At 39.0% G+C, this 20,039-nt stretch overlaps 1 protein-coding gene across 1 annotated transcript in view; it reads right to left on the reverse strand.

Annotated features, from left to right (window-relative positions):
- Window positions 1-250: 250 nt before the first annotated feature.
- Window positions 251-20,039, reverse strand: part of LOC149142897 (bifunctional aspartokinase/homoserine dehydrogenase 2, chloroplastic-like) — a 159,145-nt gene continuing 139,356 nt past the window's right edge. The window contains exons 8-10 of the mRNA XM_089451619.1: window positions 1,887-1,970; window positions 1,583-1,675; window positions 251-1,198 (exon numbers count right to left, since the gene is read on the reverse strand). Coding sequence (XP_089307745.1) covers window positions 953-1,198; window positions 1,583-1,675; window positions 1,887-1,970 — 423 coding nt within the window. The 3' untranslated portion in view covers window positions 251-952. The remainder of the gene's footprint in view (window positions 1,199-1,582; window positions 1,676-1,886; window positions 1,971-20,039) is intronic.

Genomic DNA, 20,039 nt, shown 5'->3' on the forward strand with positions numbered 1-20,039 from the left:
AATTCATAAAATATAAATAATGATATTTTAATGAACCTACCAATAGATGAAAAAAAAAAAAAGGTGAAAATGTGCTCCAGTGCTCTTAGAGAAATATAATCCCATGGTTGTTTTGTTATGTGAGAACCAAGTTTTCAAAATTCATAATCTCAAAACTATCATTAAACTATAAGACATTACTCTTAATGTATCAGAAAATATTTCTTCAAAGACTATTTAAATTTTTCAGATTGATGCTGGGAAAAGTAGGTACAATATTTCAAGCACTCACATTCTGTAGATTTCCATTGTCCAATTCCAAAAGTGAGGATTTGGTTCAACATCAGTAAATAATGTTCATAGCACACTTGTGACATTTAACAAGGTTATCTAGAGATGCTAATTACAGTTCCTTGTATCCACTCTTCTATCTGACTCCCCTTGGTGGGTCCTTGCTATATTACAAGCCAGTTGCCTTATTTCTAAAGTCAGTACAAATAGAAACCCAAATAAAGAAAACAAACTGGCACTAGAGGTTCACAATTCAAGTTTGGACTTTTCTTAACCATGTCATAAGATGATTACTCATATCTTCATATTACATACTCAAGGGAACGGTGCTTCTCAAATGAAACAAAATTTGAACGACTCCTAAACCTTGACCAGGTCTTAAAAAAATTTCCTTATGCTAATGCAAATCTTGCCATTTACATCTTTCCCTGCTCGTAATGGCAAAATCTCCAGTTTTCCATTACGAACCTTTGCATGTAAACCTGTATATGTTCAATTTTCCTGTCTAGAATCCAAGGTGGGAAAGCTAGGAATAGGAGGCATCTAAACCAACTAGGACTCATCATGGAGAAATTGAACATACTAGAGGAATATAAATCTCACTCTAACTATAATATAAAAATCTAGTCAGTAGTTAACAAACATAGCAGGAGAAGAATCATTCGTTCTAACAAAATAATGACTAAGATGGAGCACCCAAATAGGATGCTAACCGTAGAATGTCACTAAAAACTCCACCGGCAGTAACTTCTGCCCCTGCACCTGGGCCTCTCACAATAAGTGGTTGCTTATGATACCTTGTTGTTGTGAATGCAATGATATTGTCGGACCCATATAGTTGGGCAAATGGATGTGTCTTTGAATACCTCCTCAGCTCTACATGACCCTTGTTAGCAACAGTATCAACAACTCCAACGTATCTAAGAACCTTTGAAGCAAAACACATGATGTTAAGATATTAGTATTTGAAGACCAGCTTAAAAGTTCAAAAATTGAAGTACCCAAAATAAAGCAAATGATGAATGGTCACTGGAAGCACCCCAAAAAATGAAAGCTACTACTGAATTTCAGTAGGAGCTAGCCCAGAACATATCTGTAAATTCCCAGAACATCTTCGATGTGAATTATCAACAAATGAGCAAATAGTAATCAATAATTTGTAATCAAATTTAGAGCTCGCATCTAATTTCATCATACTTGTAATAAGCAGGTTGTGTAACAAGGTATTAAGATACAATGTCAATGAGAAAGTTCCTTTTATCTTATTCTCAACAAGATAAACTATGTTCTATTCTGCCTGCTATTGACATACCTCAGCACTAGAATCTGCATCTTCTCTTTGCTTTTTCATTTCATGATCAAATTCTGGAAGCTTATTCATAAATTCTTCCACAGAAGTGCACCTCTGAAAATCCACCAGATGAATTGGTCACATAAAGATACTGATTTTTGAATTGAGCTTCATCAATAGAAATGCCAGATACTTCTTTTGAGAATAGATGTGTAAACATATTCATAATACTTATGAATCTGATGATTATTGATAACATCTATGACAGATTCTATGGATTTTTCTAAATTCAACCCCAGACAGATGATGGTTATGGATTAGTTACCTGCAAAGGTTCTGGGACAAGGTTCTGAACAGGAATATCATCAAGCTCTAGCTTTAAACCACACTCCCTTGCAAGGATTATGACCTGCACAAACATGCATTAACAACATGAAGATTAAAAGAACATATTGCTAATTATTTCAAGTTCTATGTCCTCACCATGTCTTTAAACTTCTAAGCAGTGAACATACAACTGGCTCAAATAATCACTCTTTAAAGAATTTCGAAGCAACAGCATTTCAAACCGTACAATCTGGCACAAAGATTTGATATTGGGGCATAAATGTGAAAGATGTGAAATGTCTATGGAATATGTAGTACATTTCATCCAAGTAAACATTATTTACTATCATAGATGTATGGAAAAAAAATATACACCAGTGGGAAATGCAGAATAAGAGTTTTTATTACACGAGTACTTCATAAGTTCATACAATGAGGTACATACTACATACACCACTATCCATATGTATATGTTCAGTAGTTTGGCTACCAAATTCCTCTTAACTACCAAAACTTTATATGCATGTCACGAATGTCACATTGTCAATATTTACCTTTGACTCCTATTATCAAATGTTAATAATTCAACAACACTATGAAAGGATAGGCACGTCTCTAAGAACTATGTAGCACATGTGAAGAAAAGTAAAACTTATCTATAAAATGAATGTGACTGAGTATATTAATATGCATGTCAAAGACTAATTATCTAAGTGAAGGAAGGCAATCATATCTGGAATATCAACACCATCAGGGCATAGGCTTGGAAATTGATGGTTATACTCGTATGGTTGTCATGAGCATTTCTATACACATTTTACAGGCATCATTTTCTTATAAAAATACCTCAAAAAATAAGTTAAAACTTTATGAACATTAAATAGTTGATCACTCTTTTACCAAAATATGATCACGATTCAAAAATATAAATGGATATTGCTTTTGTTAGTTAAACAAGCCGCATGCTGAGTCGAATTTCTACATGGGCTCCGTAGACAGTTGAGGATAACTATCTCCACAGCAAGGAACAGATTTGTAAACTATGTTTGTTGAATGAAGTAAACACGGAGGAATATTTTATCTGCAAAGGCTTTGCCTACTTTGAGATTAGAATGAAATATCATTTCCACTGTTGGAAAATGGATAGTGGCAACTATTAATCTTATTTTCCTTAACCTTGATATTTTCTTGTGAATCTTATTTATCTTCTTTATGTTCTTTAGTTAGATCTTTACATCAAACAATATCAAGAACAGTGATAGCCACAATAGAGGACACAGAGATTAGGCTCTCAGCCAGGGAAAAACCCCTCCAAGGAGAAAACCCAGAAACTCCTCTCTTCTTAGAATCTGCTTCAAATGAGGTACAAAGACCAAACTCTAGACCAAGTCCTTCGCCTAGTACCAAGTCAGCTCTTCCTCAAGTCCTTCCGTGATTTTACACCGACCAACTTCAAATTCTCCTCATGGTTTCACACCCACATGCTTGGGTACAAATCCCAAAGGCTTGTGTTCTTAGCCCACAAGTCACTTTTGTGTGCCAAATTCTCCAAAACCCACTAGCCAAGGGTTTGGAGTACCTCCCAAGCTACAAGTTTCAACATGTTGCCCTATTGATTTCTCAACACTCTTGATCTTAGCCTTCTTGCATCCAGTTAGCAAATTTATCAATCTCATCCACATCATCATTATGATGTTATTCCTTAAGAGCTAGGGTTTCTTCTTTTAGAATAAATGTTGATCTAAATCCAGTCCTAGGGTTTTGTCCATAAACCCTAGGACATTTTTATCCAAGACTTGTTGCTTTCTAGGGTTTACAAACCTTGGATATTCAATTGTTCAAAACCCTAGAATCACAATGTCCTTGATCCATCATTAATCAATCAAGGATGTCTAATGATGATCCTTGGTCACTCCAAACCAAGTAACTCTGCTTTCTCAAAATCATTGTAACAGCAGCAGCATTTTGTCCTTAGAGACTTGGTCTAAAGAATAAACTTCATCATTCTTGGCTGAGCATTATATTCAGCACCCAAACATTCATAACAATAGATGCAAGATTTTTCCATGGCATCAATTCTTTCTTTGCAACAATAGATTTAATCAAAAACTTCAATCCAATATGTTGTATATCCTTGGCCTGCTATAGTACTAGGTTTGCAAATGAATTTTATCAAGGGGCCCTTTGATTTCTGAGTTTGAGGAGGGACTCTGCTTCTTTTGCATTTTGAATGCCCCTTCTTATAATTGTGCTCAAGATATTTGAGCCAAATAGATTTAACAAGTGATCTTTCTTAACTCCCTTTGCTTCCAATAGCATGGTATGATCCTTAAAGGGAAACTCAACATCTTCCAGACCTTGTTTTGACAGAGTAAGGTTCAATAATGTCCTTCTTCATATAATGCAACATCTTTCAAAGAAACACAGAGGTTTGTTATTTAGACTCTCAGTTCACATATCTTTCTTTATGAGACTTTGTCTTGCTTTGATCAACAATATGAATTAACAATATTTCCAGAGTAGGATGGGAGATCATTTGTGAATCTTTGATCTTAACAATATTTCCTGAGTATGATGGGAGATCATTTGTGAATCTTTGAAGGGTGAAGAGACTCCTTCAAAAGTCACCATAATAGTTCTTAATGGATTCTTCAAGAATCCCTGACTAATCATAGTCCTTTGACTAAGGAGGAAGCTACAATCTTACACAAACTTTAAAAAACTTTGTCCTTCCAGACATACTGAAAATACTTTACTTCAATGATCTTCAAGCACTTTAATATGAGGTTCTAAACTTCCATTTGCAAATCTATTAAAGAATGACTTTCTTACATACCTCACAAATCAAACCATGGATTGTAGCAACCATTCTTTCATTTTGTTGAACTTCAAGTTTTATTGCAACACTCACAAATGACCTCTCTTGATCCAAGCAGTCACAAAGAATTCCTAAAGGCAATCTGGTATAGCTTTAGAACCAATGACTCAATCTGATTTAACACATCTTTCAAGGCAATAGAAATTCGGCCTACAATGTGATCTATGATTTTGAATTTTTGATCCTTTTAAGTGATACAAGCTTGGATCGTTAAAGAATTTAAGGGACTCTGCCCTTTTAATTCTTAAATTTTGGAAATGACTCAATCTATCAACCTCGACTTCTTTAGAAACAACAAATCTACTTCCATATGCTTGCACAGTGGTTAACTTGCATCTGAGACTTACTAAGAATTTTTCCTTAGATGTTGAGGCTTATATTTCATTAGTCCTAAGCTCTTTGCAACAAGAATGACACAACCTCGGCCTTATGAGACTGCTTTGTCAACTTATTGAAGCTTTCAAACCTTTGTAACTTTATGAGGTAACTTCAACCTGAGGTTTTGAGCTCCATCCTTATACAATAAGCTTTGAGGCCTACTCGACCCACTGAGATGAATTCACTTTACTCGATATTTCGTTCTTCTCCCAAGTATGTTATTGCCTTCTCTCAGGCTTAAAGATGGATAATGATCTTTACTTATAAGAATCTCAGTACAGGATTAAACTTCGGCCTACCTGAGACAAACCCTAAGACCCTCGAATCTTTCAATAGAGGTTATTTGGTTTCTTCAATGGGTATAAGGCCTTCAAACTATCAATCTGACTGAGGATTATTTCAGCCTCTTACAAGCCCTGAAACCTATTGAAAAATGTAACTAGGTTTGGTCTTCATAATGACATGTGTAAATGTGATGATGTAAAGAAGAAAAATAAAATTATTTTTGTAATGCTTTTCTCATGGGTTTCATGCGCAAGGAATTTTATTTTTAGTAATGGCTCCCATTGTGAGCCCTTAGGATTGGTCATAAAGTAAAAAATAATCAATTTCATGTATGAAGGACCCTTCTTGGGCATGTCACATTTGTATATGAGTCAATGAAAGTGTCAAATAGCCCTCCAAGACAAGCACAAGCATCTCCTAGCAAGTCAGCTTTAAATAAAGTAATGAAAATTCTCCAAAAGTCATGTCGGCTTACACTCAACTCATGTCAGCTTATATGCATGGGAAATCACTATAAATAGGGCAGCTTAGCCTTATTTCAGAGATACAATTTTGGTGAAGAAGAAGACAGAAAAGAGTGTGAAGTTCTCAAGGAAGGCAGCCTACTGACAACGGAGGAAAGGAAGAGGAAGATCGAGCTCTTTTGGGACTATTTCTTGGGCAAACACCTTCACACGTGTGGCAGAAACTAGGGTTTCTGTAGTGGGCACATTTGTTGACATAGAGGACGAGAAAAGGGTCTTCACACCATCACTCTTGCTAGCCAAAACAACAAGGAACAATCCTCGAGACAAGCGAAGGAGAGACACTACAAGAAAGACCATATCTCATCCCTCACGTGTCTATGCATTGATTTCAAGCATACAAGATTGTAGATGTGTTAAGGAAGGCCGAAATCTTCAAGGTAGCCGAAAAGTGCAGTGAAAGAAGTAGTTTTGACTAATATTGACTTGGTCAAGGAGAAGGTAGAAAAAGGAAGGATCTTATGTCTTGGTCTTGGAGTGGCAAATAGGTCAAGGGTCTTGGTCTTGGTATTCGTCAATTGAAGTCTCTATAAGAAGAAGAATTTGTTCGGGTTTTCCTCTCAAGTGGGAGAGGTTTTGGCCCTGGCTGATAGCCTATATTCTGTGTCTCTTGTCTCTTTATGGTTTATGCATTGGTAGTTGTTTGATGAAGAATAACACTATACTAACATAAGTAAAAGAAGATCCTAATCTAAGAAGTAAAAAGCATTCACAAGCAATTATCATTAATAGAGAAATCACCTAATCTTGAAGCCCTAGATTTCTCAACATGGTATCAAAGCTAAGGTGACTAAGTCAAGGAAGGGCATCTTATCAAGGGACTCTTGAGGATCAAATCTCGAGGAAGGTATCAAAGCGAAGATCATCTTGAAGTCAAGATCTACAAAGGAAGCATCATAACCCTAGATCGAAGAAGGAATCTACACCAAAAGAAGTCTTGGGATCATTATCAAGAAAGAAGGCTAAGACCCTACATCTACCCAAGTTAAAGAGATCTACGAATCAAGGTAAGCTTGAAGTTTATTCATCCAAGAGAAGCACCTCACCATCAAGATTATATCATCATCTTGAAGAAAGTAAAAACCCTAGATCAATCAAATAAGCATTCCTGGGATCCACTCTCAATCATTTTGAAATTGAAGTATCTTGAAGACTATTCATCCAAAGGAAGCTAGATCAAAAGGTGTTATCATCGTTGAAGCAAGATCCCTACCATTGAAGACATCATCAAGAAGTCATTATTGATCTTCATCAACAAAGACTCCACCATCAAAGGATCCAAAGGGATCCCTCTCTCTGTGAGATCAATGTTATGCTCTTGACCTGCGAGAAGATGCCAGAATACCGAATATACGAAGAAATACAACCCAGAACACATAACAAAATGAGAAATAACAGCATGTATTTTATTATTCAGAGATGAAAGCAATGTTCACTTGCCTCTTCGAGGGGGCAACCTCCAATAGAGCAAGGCTCGAATACAAAATAAGACACGACGCCTCTCAACGGGAAGTCTCTATTCTTTATATAGGATTCATACATGCAATACCATGGGTCAATACTATGGTTCTCTTAATACCATCTATCTAATACCTTGGCCCATTTGCAACTAACTGTGGTCTCTTTCTTTAAATGCAGGTCAACCACTTACAATTATTAATATGGGCTTTATTGACTCTTTAACTAACTATAACTATGACTCGACCCTATTACATAAATAAGGGGGTTAGGGTTGGACCCTAACATGCCCTCCCCCATAAAAACAGCCTTGTCCTCAAGGCTGAAGCTGCGGAAACTGCTGAAGAATAGTGGTTGGTTCCCAGGTCGCATCTTCCGGAGAGGTGTCTTTCCACTTGACGAGGACTTCCTTGATCGTGCGAACGTGTAGATGTCGTTCTCGTTTGTCAAGGACCTGTTCGGGTTGGAGCCAAATTGAACCTTCTTCATCCAATTCAAGTAGACTGGTTTAAATTCTGCAATTGTTCCCCACCACTTTCTTGAGGCATGATACATGGAAGACGGGATGGATTTTTGCAGTGGGTGGCAAGGCTAGCTTGTAGGCTACTTCGCCAATGTGTTGAAGTATTTGATAAGGTCCATAGAATTTTGGAGATAATTTCTAACGACCCTTGTCTTTGAGTGATGTTTGCTTGTATGGTTGCAGCCTCAAGAATACCTGATCCCCTTCTTGAAATGTGCGCTCCGAACGATGTTGGTCTGCTTGTTGCTTCATGTGATTCTGAGCTTGATGGAGATTATCTTTGAGACGGGCTAGCATGGTTGCACGGTTCTGTAGGAGTTGATCCACTGCTTGCACCTTAGAGCATCCAGGGATATAAGAAGTAGGTGAAGGGGGGAGTTGACCATAAACTACTTCATATGGAGTCATCTTGGTGGCGGCATGATAGTTAGTATTATACCACCATTCAGCTAAAGGTAACCACTGTACCCATTGATGTTGCTTTTCTGAAGTGAAGCACCTGAGGTAGGTTTCCAGACATTTGTTGACGGCTTCAGTTTGACCATCAGTTTGGGGATGATAGGAAGTACTTAGTTGTAGTTGGGTGCCTTGTAGCTTGAAAAGTTCCTGCCAAAAGTTACTAGTGAAGATCGGGTCATGATCAGACACAATGGAAGTGGGCATGCCATGCAATTTGAAGATCTGGTCCATTAAAGATTAAGCCACCAAATTGCGTGTAAAAGGGTGGGGTAGGGCGCAAAAATGAGCATACTTAGAAAGTTTGTCCACAACCACCATGATGACTGACTTGTTGCCTGACTTCGGAAGACCAATAATGAAACCCATAGAAACATCTGTCCAGATTGAGGCAGGGATGGGCAATGGTTGTAAAGTGTCTAGGGACTTGATTGTTTCTCCATTGTGGTGCTGACACACATCACATTCAGGTGCAAAAGTAAGAATGTTTATTTTCATGCCTGTCCAAAAGAAGGAACAACGAGTGTAAGCATAAGTCTTCTGAAAGCATGCATGGCTTGCAGTGGGAGATGAGTGCAACTCAGCCAAAATGTGCATTTTGGGGGTGGATGTCGGTGATATCACTACTTTGTCCTTGTAGCGAAGAATCTCATCCTTCCAAGAGTAGCCCATTATCGAATTAGGATTTGCTTGCAAGTTATTTATGAGTTGGGAGAGCGAAGGATGTGAAAACCATTCCTTGCGAGCTTCTTCAATCCAATCTGGAATGGGAAGAGAGATTGCTAGCAGGGTGTTGTCCTCCTCAAATTGGCGTGATAAAGCATCTACTACGACATTTTCGTGCCCTTTCTTGTAAATTATCTCATAATCATATCCCAACATTTTGGCTAGCCATTTATTTTGTTGTGGCGAGGATAGTCGTTGCTCCAAAAAATATTTAAGGCTTTGATGGTCTGTGCGGATTTGGAAACGCCGCCCCAATAAGTATGGTCACCAGGTATCCACTGCATGTAAGATGGCCATCATCTCCTTCTCATAGGTAGATTGTCCCAGATGTTTCCCACTTAGTTGTTGGCTGGTGAAGGCCAAGGGTCGACCTTCCTGCATTAAGACAACCCCAATACTCATACCTGAAGCATCACATTCAATCACAAAAGATTTGGTGAAGTTGGGTAGTGCCAATACGGGAGTGGAACACATGGCCTGTTTGAGAGCTATAAATGCCTGTTGTGCTTCATCAGTCCAGAGGAATGAATTTTTCTTGAGAAGGTGAGTGAGGGGTCTAGCAATGCGACCATAATTGCGAACAAATTTGCGATAGTAGCCGGTGAGACCCAAGAATCCTCTCAAACTCTTCAAGGTCTTTGGTTGGGGCCAATCCTACATTGCCTGGATCTTTTTGGGATCCACCCTGACACCTTCACGCCCCACAATGTGGCCCAAATACTTGACTTCTTCCATGCCAAAAGAGCACTTGGACAATTTGACAAATAATTTATGCTTCTGAAGCAATTGCAAGAGCAGGTCTACATGCTAAAGATGTTTTTCCCAGGTGAGGTTGTAGATGAGAATGTCATCAAAGAAAACAAGGACAAATTTTCTGAGATATGGTTTGAGCAGGTGATTCATGAGGCTCTGAAAAGTGGATGGGGCATTATAGAGACCAAATGGCATGACCAAGAATTCATAATGGCCTTCATGAGTTCAGAAAGCAGTCTTCAGAATGTCTACTTCTTTCATGCGTATTTGGTGATAGCCCGAGAGAAGATCTAGCTTAGTAAAGAATTGAGCCCCATTTAGCTCATCCAGCAAATCATCAACAACCGGGATGGGGAATTTATCTTTGACCATAAGCTTGTTGAGGGCCCTAAAGTCTGGACACATGTGCCATTCCCCATCTTTCTTGATCACCACGACCACAGGTGAGAAATAAGGACTGATGCTAGGACGAATGACACTGGCTTCCAGGAGTTCCTTGATGATTTTTTCAATTTCATTCTTTTGGGTGAAAGGGTATTCTATATGGGCGCACATTTGGTGGTTGTGCCCCTGGGACCAAAGTGATGTTATGATCATGTTCCCCTCTAGAGGGTGGAAGCTCATGAGGTTTATCAAAGCCCTGTGGGTGGATATTTACGACCTGTTGCATCTCAGGATGAATATGAAGAGTAATGGGCTCACAGGCCTAGATGGCATTAAATTGGGCGATATATTTTCACAGCAGCTTTCACATTTCATTGTCCCCCCCATCAGCGATCTGGACCTGGAAATTAGAGACTTCTCTGACAAAAAAATGCACAACTTCTGCGACTCTATGATGGATAAAGTTATGCGTGCTGCCACTATCAATCAATACTACTACAGGGCGATGTTTAATAAAACCTCTAATTTTGAGAGTTTGGGGAGAAGAAATGCCTGCCAAAGCATGGAGCGAGATAACTGGTTCTTCTGGTGTATCTGGGAGCTCATTGTCCTGTTGGTTGTCCTCATATTCCTCCTCTAGTCCCTCAAAGGGTGGGGCTTCCTCAGATGAACTGTGATCAAAAGCATCAATTTGAAAGAATTTGCATTCCTTACATTTATGCCCCAGGGAGTATTTGTCATCACAGTAGTAACACAATCCTTGCTTTCCTCTTTCAGCCATTTCTGCAGGGGACACCTTTTGAACCTTAAGTGTTTGGGTAGTGCCCTGAGCCTGGGTGGGGCATTCCTTGGCTATGAAATTTGGACGAGGCGACTGGGCCGCTAAAGCACGTTCCACTTTGATAGCCTTTGTGCAAGCTTCCATCCATGTGGCTGGGTGGTGCATCCGAATGTGGGCTTGGATGGCATCTTTAAGACCACTTATAAAACATTCCAAGTAGAATTCATCTCCCAGACCTGCTGTGCGGAAGGCTAATGTCTCAAAGGCTGTAATATAGTCATTTATTCTGCCTATCTTTGTGAGCTTAGTAGGATGACCCAAAAAATTAGATTCACATTCAAAGCAGTCACAAATGGATTTTGCGAACGCCTGCCAAGTAATTGTCCTTGGATAGCATTTCTGATGCCACTGCCACCATTACCATCTTTCTTGGTCCAAGTAAAGGCCTCCCACACATAGCTTAGTCTCATCATCTTTGATGTGATTCAGAGTGAAATATTGGTCCATTTCTAATAGCCATATTGCCAGATTAGAGCCATCAAATTTGTACATGTCCAACTTGAGTGGTCGAGGATGGGAATTTTTGTTGATTTCCATGGAAGTGAAGATGATGGCTAGATTCTCCTTCATGGTCTTCATTAAAAGCATATGCCTCTGATTGTAACATTGACTTGCCCTTTGTGACTGTGTCTTGTAATGTTTGGATTTGCATCGTTAAATCCACCAGCTGTATTTTAATGGTCTCCATCTTCTCATTGGCCATAGCTTGAGCTATGGTTTCTACCATACAAGGATCCAAGTCACTTGTCGTCATTGTGAAAAAATTTGGGACCACTCAAAAATTGAAGCTGACAAGTGAATGGTACCACCGCACTCAGCTCGTCATCCTGATTCTTATGGGCTGTCTCTTATAAGCGTCCTGGGAAGGCCAATTTCCAGAAAAGTTAATCCTGTCCAATGTCCTGCGAGAATCGCCCCAGGGTATAGGAGCCACAAGCCTCCCTGCACAAATGGTCAGATCTGTCTGCGAAACCCTCAACTGCAGAATGAGAGTAGGACTGCGACAGCGACAGAACCCCAACGGTTAGATCTGAATGGTACTGTGGCGATAGATCCTAAACTGGTGGATCTGATTGTTGCGATGACGACAGAACCCAACCTGCTAGATCTAATTTGGCAAAGAAGATGATGGGCGATCTTCAGAGAGACGAGGGAACTATGGTCTCAAGGAGCGTCAGGTGCTACCAATCGCAATATACATAAGGGTCCAACAGTAGTACTCGACCTAATCTTTCAGGGCACTAAGGAGGATCAACTGTACCCTTAGCCATACTACCCGACTACCCTATCATACGCGCGAGTAATCTCCCCGAGTGTTGTTCTTGGTGTACTATAGTAGCAAGACGGTCGATGGTTTATCTACGGTGAGGTTTCAGGTAAGCCTAGGGGGCTTTCGATATACCAAAGGGTACGTGGAAGATAGTCTGTGCATGGTTCTGTCTAATGCGCTACTACTCGAAGGGGTACCATAGGGGTTACAAGGGAGTCCAACAAGCATGAACACCTCTTGTATTTCCTGCGTGCATGCCTCCCCAAATCCGTAGGTTTATGTGCTCAATGATAGATCCTGTGGTTTAAACACACCGGAACATGTCTCTAGCCAAAAAAAAAAACTGCTAAAAATGGAGATACCACCGGCCCTGGAATGTGCTCTGATACCACTTGTTATGCTCTTGACCTGCGAGAAGATGCCAGAATACCGAATATACAAAGAAATACAACCCAGAACACATAACAAAATGAGAAATAACAGCATGTGTTTTATTATTCAGAGATGAAAGCAATGTTCACTTGCCTCTTCAAGGGGGCAACCTCCAATAGAGCAGGGCTCAAATACAAAATAAGACACGGCGCCTCTCAATGGGGAGTCTCTATTCTTTATATAAGATTCATACATGCAATACCATGGGTCAATGCCATGGTTCTCTTAATACCATCTATCTAATACCATGGCCCGTTTGCAACTAACTGTGGTCCTTTTCTTTAAATGTGGGTCAACCACTTAAAATTACTAATATGAGCTTTATTGACTCTTTAACTAACTATAACTATGACTCTACCCTATTACATAAATAAGGGGGTTAGGGTTGGACCCTAACAATCAAAGATCATTATTGAAGAAAACTATCTTCATCAAGCAGAAGTTTTATATTCTCTATATCATCATCAACATCAAGGAAGCAACAAGTATAAGGATTATCCTATCAAGTTAGTATATTTATGTCCACATCTGAATCTGTCAAAATGTCTTTTTGCAAGGAAGGAAACAAATTGGTTGGGGCTTCAAACTATCTTGCATGGAAGAAAAGGACAGATCTCAATCTCATTGAAAATGAGGTTATGGAACATGTCAAAGGATTTATCACTAAACCATGAAAGGAAGATGCTCAAACTCTTGCAAAGTATATGAAAGGGGAAGTTCGGGCTCAAAGGATTCTCATACAATCCATCAAAGATCCCCTCGTCCCATATGTATCAAAACTCGAAACTTCAAAAGAGATCTATGACAAATTGGTAGAGTTGTATTCCATAAGCACTGCTGGAGAAGTCATCTCATTAAGGCAAGAACTCTACAAGCTGAAGATGTCAAGGGAAGATGGAATAGCATCATACTTTATGAGGATATTTGAAATCAGGGATCAACTTCAAGATCTGGGCGAAGTCCTGTCTGATAGAGAAATGACTAACGTTGTACTAAATGCACTACTAGAGGAGTGGGGTGGCTTTACTTCAAGTATTTATGGGAAGAAAGAAGCTACTCCATTCCAGGATCTATGGTCATTGTGCAAGATTGAAGAATCTATACTTAACGCCAAATCTGATGTGGAACCAGGTGAGCAAATTCAAGTTTATGCTACAAAGACAAGAAGAAAGGAAAAAATTGGAAACTCTGGTTCTTAGAAAAATAAAAGGGACGTGGCTAAGATTCAATGCTATGGGTGTCAAGAATATGGGCACTACAAAAGAGATTATCCTAAGATCAAGAAGGACAATAACAAAAGAGGAAGAGAAGAAGCCCATATCACCGAAGAAGTGGAGGAAGTTGAAAAGAAGAAGTCCAAGAAAGAGGAAGTAAGAGATCTCTACTATGACTGAGATAGTCTTCCTCACCTAAGTTCTTTTCAAGTTCCTAAGTCTTCTGTTGTAAGATATGGCTATCATGATTCACTAAGAAAAATAATGGGATGCATCATGGCATCATAGAAGCATTGAAAGCAAGAGCTCGGGACATCATCATAGAGAAGCATGAAAGATGGTTGAAATTGAAATCTATGGCAGTCAACTATGAAGGATATAGCTCTTGGGAACCTCATTGGAAACATAAGTGGCACTTATGGAAAGAAAAAGGTCATCTAGTACAAGGCTCATCATACATCTGTCAAAAGGAAACATCTGTTGGATGGGGATACTCTAGATCCTCAAGATTCTCTAATGGAATCTTCATCGAAAGGTTCACCGATCAAGAGGGGAAGCAAGTGTTTCATCAAAAATTCCAAACTTGTGGAATTCATGGGATGATGGTATGATGACATAAAAGGTGAAGCAAATCAAGGGATTGAAGCTCTTTTCAATCAAGGAAGTCTAGATGACACAAAGAAAACCGAGGTATTTATGCTTGTATTCGATATTGTAAATTCATGTCATGTGGTTACAGGTAACATGGATCAATGCTCTATCTCGAGAGCATGATCAAAAGAAAGGATCTCCAACTTCGAAGGGATGCAGGAATGCATGGGTCACACATTCACTGGATGAAATCAACATAATATGTCCTCATATATGAGGTGGTTGACATTAATTGGAGGAACTCTGATCGAAACTTCCTTGTTATGAAATGTGTAAAAAGGAAGGAAGAGATCCTGAGATATGCAACAATGGAAAAGGCAATCAACATCCAGGAAACCAAGAGACCTGACTAGAATATCTCCAAGAAAGATATGTGAACTCTAATGAACTCTGAAAAAGAAAGAGACCCTTGACAGTATATACATATTTTTGGGGGATGTGTTGATATGTATGCAGGATGTTGATGCAAACTAGAAGATGTCATGATGAAAGACCATCACAAAGGTAATTTTGATTTAATGTTCATTTCTTTATTTTTGAATAAATATCTAGATGGGCTTATGCAGGACTGCCGAGGGAAGATCTATGGATGTCTTCCAACACTGATGCTTATGTAGTAGGATGAAAGATCCTTAAGGAGACAAGGCATAAAGAAGGCAACATGGGATGAAGGAAGGCCAGATATGAACTGATGGATCACTTTCCGATGATGACATGACTAACTCATGAATGAAAGTGATCGATAGTATGTGCCCTATGAAGAAGTCCCAAACATGAAGACTCCTAAATAACGAAAAGAAGTTCATGACATCATGAGGAGGAGTACTTCAAGCAGTTGGTTGTCCCATCATCTCCACCTAAAGCGCTGTTGTAGGTCCCCAATTAAGGACGGTCCTGGAAACAAGTTTCTTACTTGGAAGAAAATTGGAAGCGAAATTCCTAAGCCAAGAGGGACAATGATCAGGTTGTCTATACACCATTGGTCTCGTCAGCATTGTGCTCAGATCTCGTGGAGAGATAGAGTTGTTGGTCAAAGCCTTGCTATGTGACAATGTTGGTTGATATGATGCTAAATAGATGGGTTACTAATCCGACTCTTCTTATGAGAATTCTTCAGATTGGGAATGACCAAGTACCATTATGAATACCTCCCTAGTTAAGAGGGAATGTTGAAAAATGTAACTAGATTTGGTCTTCATAATGACATGTGTAAATGTGATTTTACGTAATTGATGTAAAGAAGAAAAATAAAATTATTTTTGTAATGCTTGTCTCACGGGTTTCATGAGCAAGGAATATTATTTTTAGTAATGGCTCCCATTGTGAGCCCTTAAGATTGGTCATAAAGTAAAAAAGAGTCAATGTCATGTATGAAGGACCCTTCTTGGGCATGTCACATTTGTATATGAGTCAATGAAAGTGTCAAATAGCCCTCCAAGACAAGCACAAGCATCTCCTAGCAAGTCGGATTTAAATAAAGTAATGAAAACTTTCCAAAAGTCAGGGCGGCTCACACTCAACTCATGTCAGCTTATATGCATGGGAAATCACTATAAATAGGGCATCTCGACCTTATTTCAGAGATACAATTACGGTGAAGGAGAATGTCGTAACTTGTTTTCAATTTTATGTCTTGTACATATTAAATATAATTGCAAAAGGAAAAAACCAAACACTGAAAAGAGAAAAGAAAAATGTGAAAGACTTCTTATCAATTGATTAAACCAAAGTTACTTGGTTTATCAAAGGTTTTTTTAATACTAATATCTTGTCACTATAAAGTGTCTTGTAATAAATAAAGACGAACAGTGGGACCCTGCGGCAGCAGTCGGAAATGTTAAAGTGTGGGCAAGTTGGTGGTGAGCGAAAGGCAAAGAAGATGGGACCCGCCTGATGGAGAAAACCCGACGACACAACTAAGTCGAAGGATAACACGAGCAGTGCCCCCGCAAAGACTTTTGTCAAGCTTGTTGACTTTTGGATGAACGGTGCAGATTTACTATGGAGGCACCACTCGAGAATTAGTCCCATAAAGAGCAGTCCCCCCGCAGTGACATCAGCAAGCGAGCCAGTTCATATTTTTCATTCGCCATGTCATACGCCTTCATCTAGTTGTCCTCCGAAATATCAAATCCCTCATTAAATTCGGTCATTTCCCCCACGATAGCACTTAATGCCATTTTCCCTCTTATATTTTCTCATTCTGCTATAAAACCTTTTCTTTGCTTTTTGCTCAATACATTGTCATGTTGCTCACTGTCGAGAAATTCAAAGTCCAGCTCACATCCAAGTCAGCCTCGTCACCAGTACCAGGTATTTCTATCATAATCAATCATTTTATCCTTTGAAAATGGCCAAGAAAATTGTTTTAGCCGATTCCTCTTCTCACATTCCGCTCATGGATATTGAAAGAGATATATTCGATGTTTCTTTCCCTATTAACCATCATGAATTCTACCAACATGTTCAGTTAAACCAGTCTAATTCCCCAATTTATGTTGCAATTGTAAAATTTGGTGTGTTGGCAGATTTTTTCCCTCAATCATATCTACTTCCTGAATTTATTCATTGGCTAGTTTCAGCAATGTATCCTCAAAGGTGCTTTGTGATAAATAGGCTAGGAGAAAGTGTTTTTCAGGTGTCCTCTCTCTTGATTCAGCAAGCATTGTGCTATCCTTCTGCAGAGTCTTACTTGTCTTTTTCCAAAGAATCATTGACTGCCTATTTTGAAGATTTATCCGAACCAGAATGTGCTCTAATTCTCTTGTATTTGATGACTGATGGAAAACAATTCCCTATAGATTCCACTCATTTTCCCTTGGATATCTTTGTTGAAGATGTAAGACCAGTTCTTCAGGTGTTGGCCAGAATTTTAGGGAAAGAAGACATTACAGTAATTGACAAAGCAGTTTTAGGAATGTTTTCTGTAATAATGAAACTTGAAGTTGTATTGGATATACCAGCATATTGGGAAAAAGTAATTAATGTCCAATTCATGAATTTCACTCTTACAGGTTGTTTTAGGTTTCCTTCTCTTGTGACCTATCTATTCTTGTACTCCAATGTTGAGAAATTCATGCATCTAGGGTTGAATATCATGGACACTCTCAAGCATAAACAATCAGTGTTCTTTTGGACTGATGTAGTAAGAATTGATCCTAAAAATGAGGCTCTTTCCTATTTTTCATCCTCTTTCCTTTTAGTTGTGTATTCAATCATAAACAGTTCACCTGCACCAGCTTTACTCCCTAAAGCTCAATCTTTCCTTCAAGTGAGTAAATATGCAAAGGTTGGACACAAGTCGGCCTCCAAACAGGGACGTGTCTTTTCGTTTTGTTATGTGAAAACATTATATATAAGGATTTCGTCTCCTAATTCTAACCATCAAATTCTGGTGAAGATTTCAGAGAGGTAGAAAAAAGGAGACAGAAGCCGAGAAGGACATTAGAGATTACAGTTTGGGCAAATTTCTATTAGGTTATCCATTACAGCTTGGACCTCCTTTCTTTTTCAGAACTCGGATCTCCTGTTGCAGTCTTATATAGGAGCAGGGTCACCAAATCTCGGATCTGCACCTAGTCTCCTGTCTAAGCTTGGACTGTGGGCAATGATAAGTACAGTCATATTCTCGGACTAGTGTGAACAGTCATCTGCAAAAAGGCTCAGATTGCAGACCTAGCCTCAGTGGCACCTCGGAACAGAGAATTGTCATTGTTTGTAAAACTCGGATTGCAGATTACAGTTCACCTGTGGGCAGCAGACCAGTGATCTTTAGAGCTCGAACATAACTGAAGTGTCTCTGTGGGAGGCTCAGATTTTTTGAAAGTTGGACCTGTGGTATGAAGGCAGTCTTGTAGAAGCTCTTTCAAGCTCAGTCCTGTAGCTTTTCATTACAAAAGACTGTAGGAGCTCAGAACAGTGGTTTATCTTAACTACAGTCAGCTCAGCTTTACTAGACAGTCATCACCTTGGCTCTTTTTTTGTACAATGGCACAGTGAACTTGTGAAGAAATCCTTCTTGAACAGTGGATTGATAAAGTGAAGAAAAGGTGATCTAGTCACAGTTCAGAAAGTAGATTGTAACAGCTTCAAAAGTAAAGTCTATGATGGACAAAGTTTTGTGAAGACATACCTTGAAGCAATCACTGAAGCAGAGCTTAGTGCAGTTCATTGAAGACACGTTGAAGTCTTGTGGAGAACATTGAAAGACCATGATGTATTAGTCATCATGAGGTGATTTGGAGATATTTGATTTGGTATCATGAAGAGCAGTGGTGACACCTTCTAAGAAGACAAGGTTGTCATTGATGAAGTGATTTGGAGGAGGCATTGCAGAAGATTGACAGGGCTCGTTGAAGAAGACATTGGGAGTCGTGAAATATAAACAAATATATCTTGACAAAATAAAGCGTTGGAGCCCAAGAGTTTCGAGCCTCGAAAAGGACAAGGTTGGTGCCTTGGAAGATAGGGTTAGATCCCTAGAGGATCGGACTCCTCAAGAAACCAAGTCGGAACCTGTACCAGAAAAGGGTTGGTACCCTAGGGGTTGGAGTCTCTAAACGCAAAGTTGGTGCCTTGAGAAGATAGGGTCGGTGCCCTAGAGGTCGGAGCCTCACAAAAGTCCAAGTTGGTGCTTGGCAATAGGTTGGAGCCTGGGAGATTGAAGATTGGTTTCTTCATCTAGGGTTGGAGCCCTATATACATTGTATTTGATTTATTGTGAAAAACAAATTAATAAAAGCATTTATTCTTATTGTTCATTTTATGTTCTAAATATAAATGATCTAACTGGTAAAAGGAACAATTGAAAAGAAATATTGATTCACCCTCCCTCTCAATCTTTCCAACCGGGATGAAAAAATAATGAAGTTGAAAGAAATGAATATTTCTTTACAGCAAAAGATTGATTCACATGTATGCACGATTGTAGTGGCAGCGGATTCAAATGATCCTACTGAGAAACTGACTCCAGTTAGGACTGAATTGCACATTGCTGAAAATGAGTTGAAGAAGAAGCAAACAAAGTTGGACATTGTTGTGAAAATTATCAAGGCAACAGAGCATGAGTTGTTTATGACCAAGGAGACTGCGGAAAAATACAAAAGGGATTTCCAAACTGCTCATCAAGAAATTAAAGGAGAAAGTGAAAGGAAACATGTCTCTGGTACAAGCAATATAAATCTTGTGGAACGACATAATTAATGCAGTAAAGAATGTCCAGGAATTCCTCATTATCATTGAAGAGGAGAAGATTATTGTCAGAGATTTAGAAGAAGTCATCCTCAGTAATAAATAGAAGCTACAGAATGATCTAACTGATAAAAGGAACAACTGAAAAGAAATACTGATTCAACCCCCCTCTCAATATTTCCAACAGG

Source organism: Pinus tabuliformis, chromosome X (genome assembly GCF_031772625.1).
Source record: "Pinus tabuliformis cultivar Carrire ecotype Pingquan chromosome X, CPIR1, whole genome shotgun sequence".
NCBI lineage: Eukaryota > Viridiplantae > Streptophyta > Pinopsida > Pinales > Pinaceae > Pinus > Pinus tabuliformis.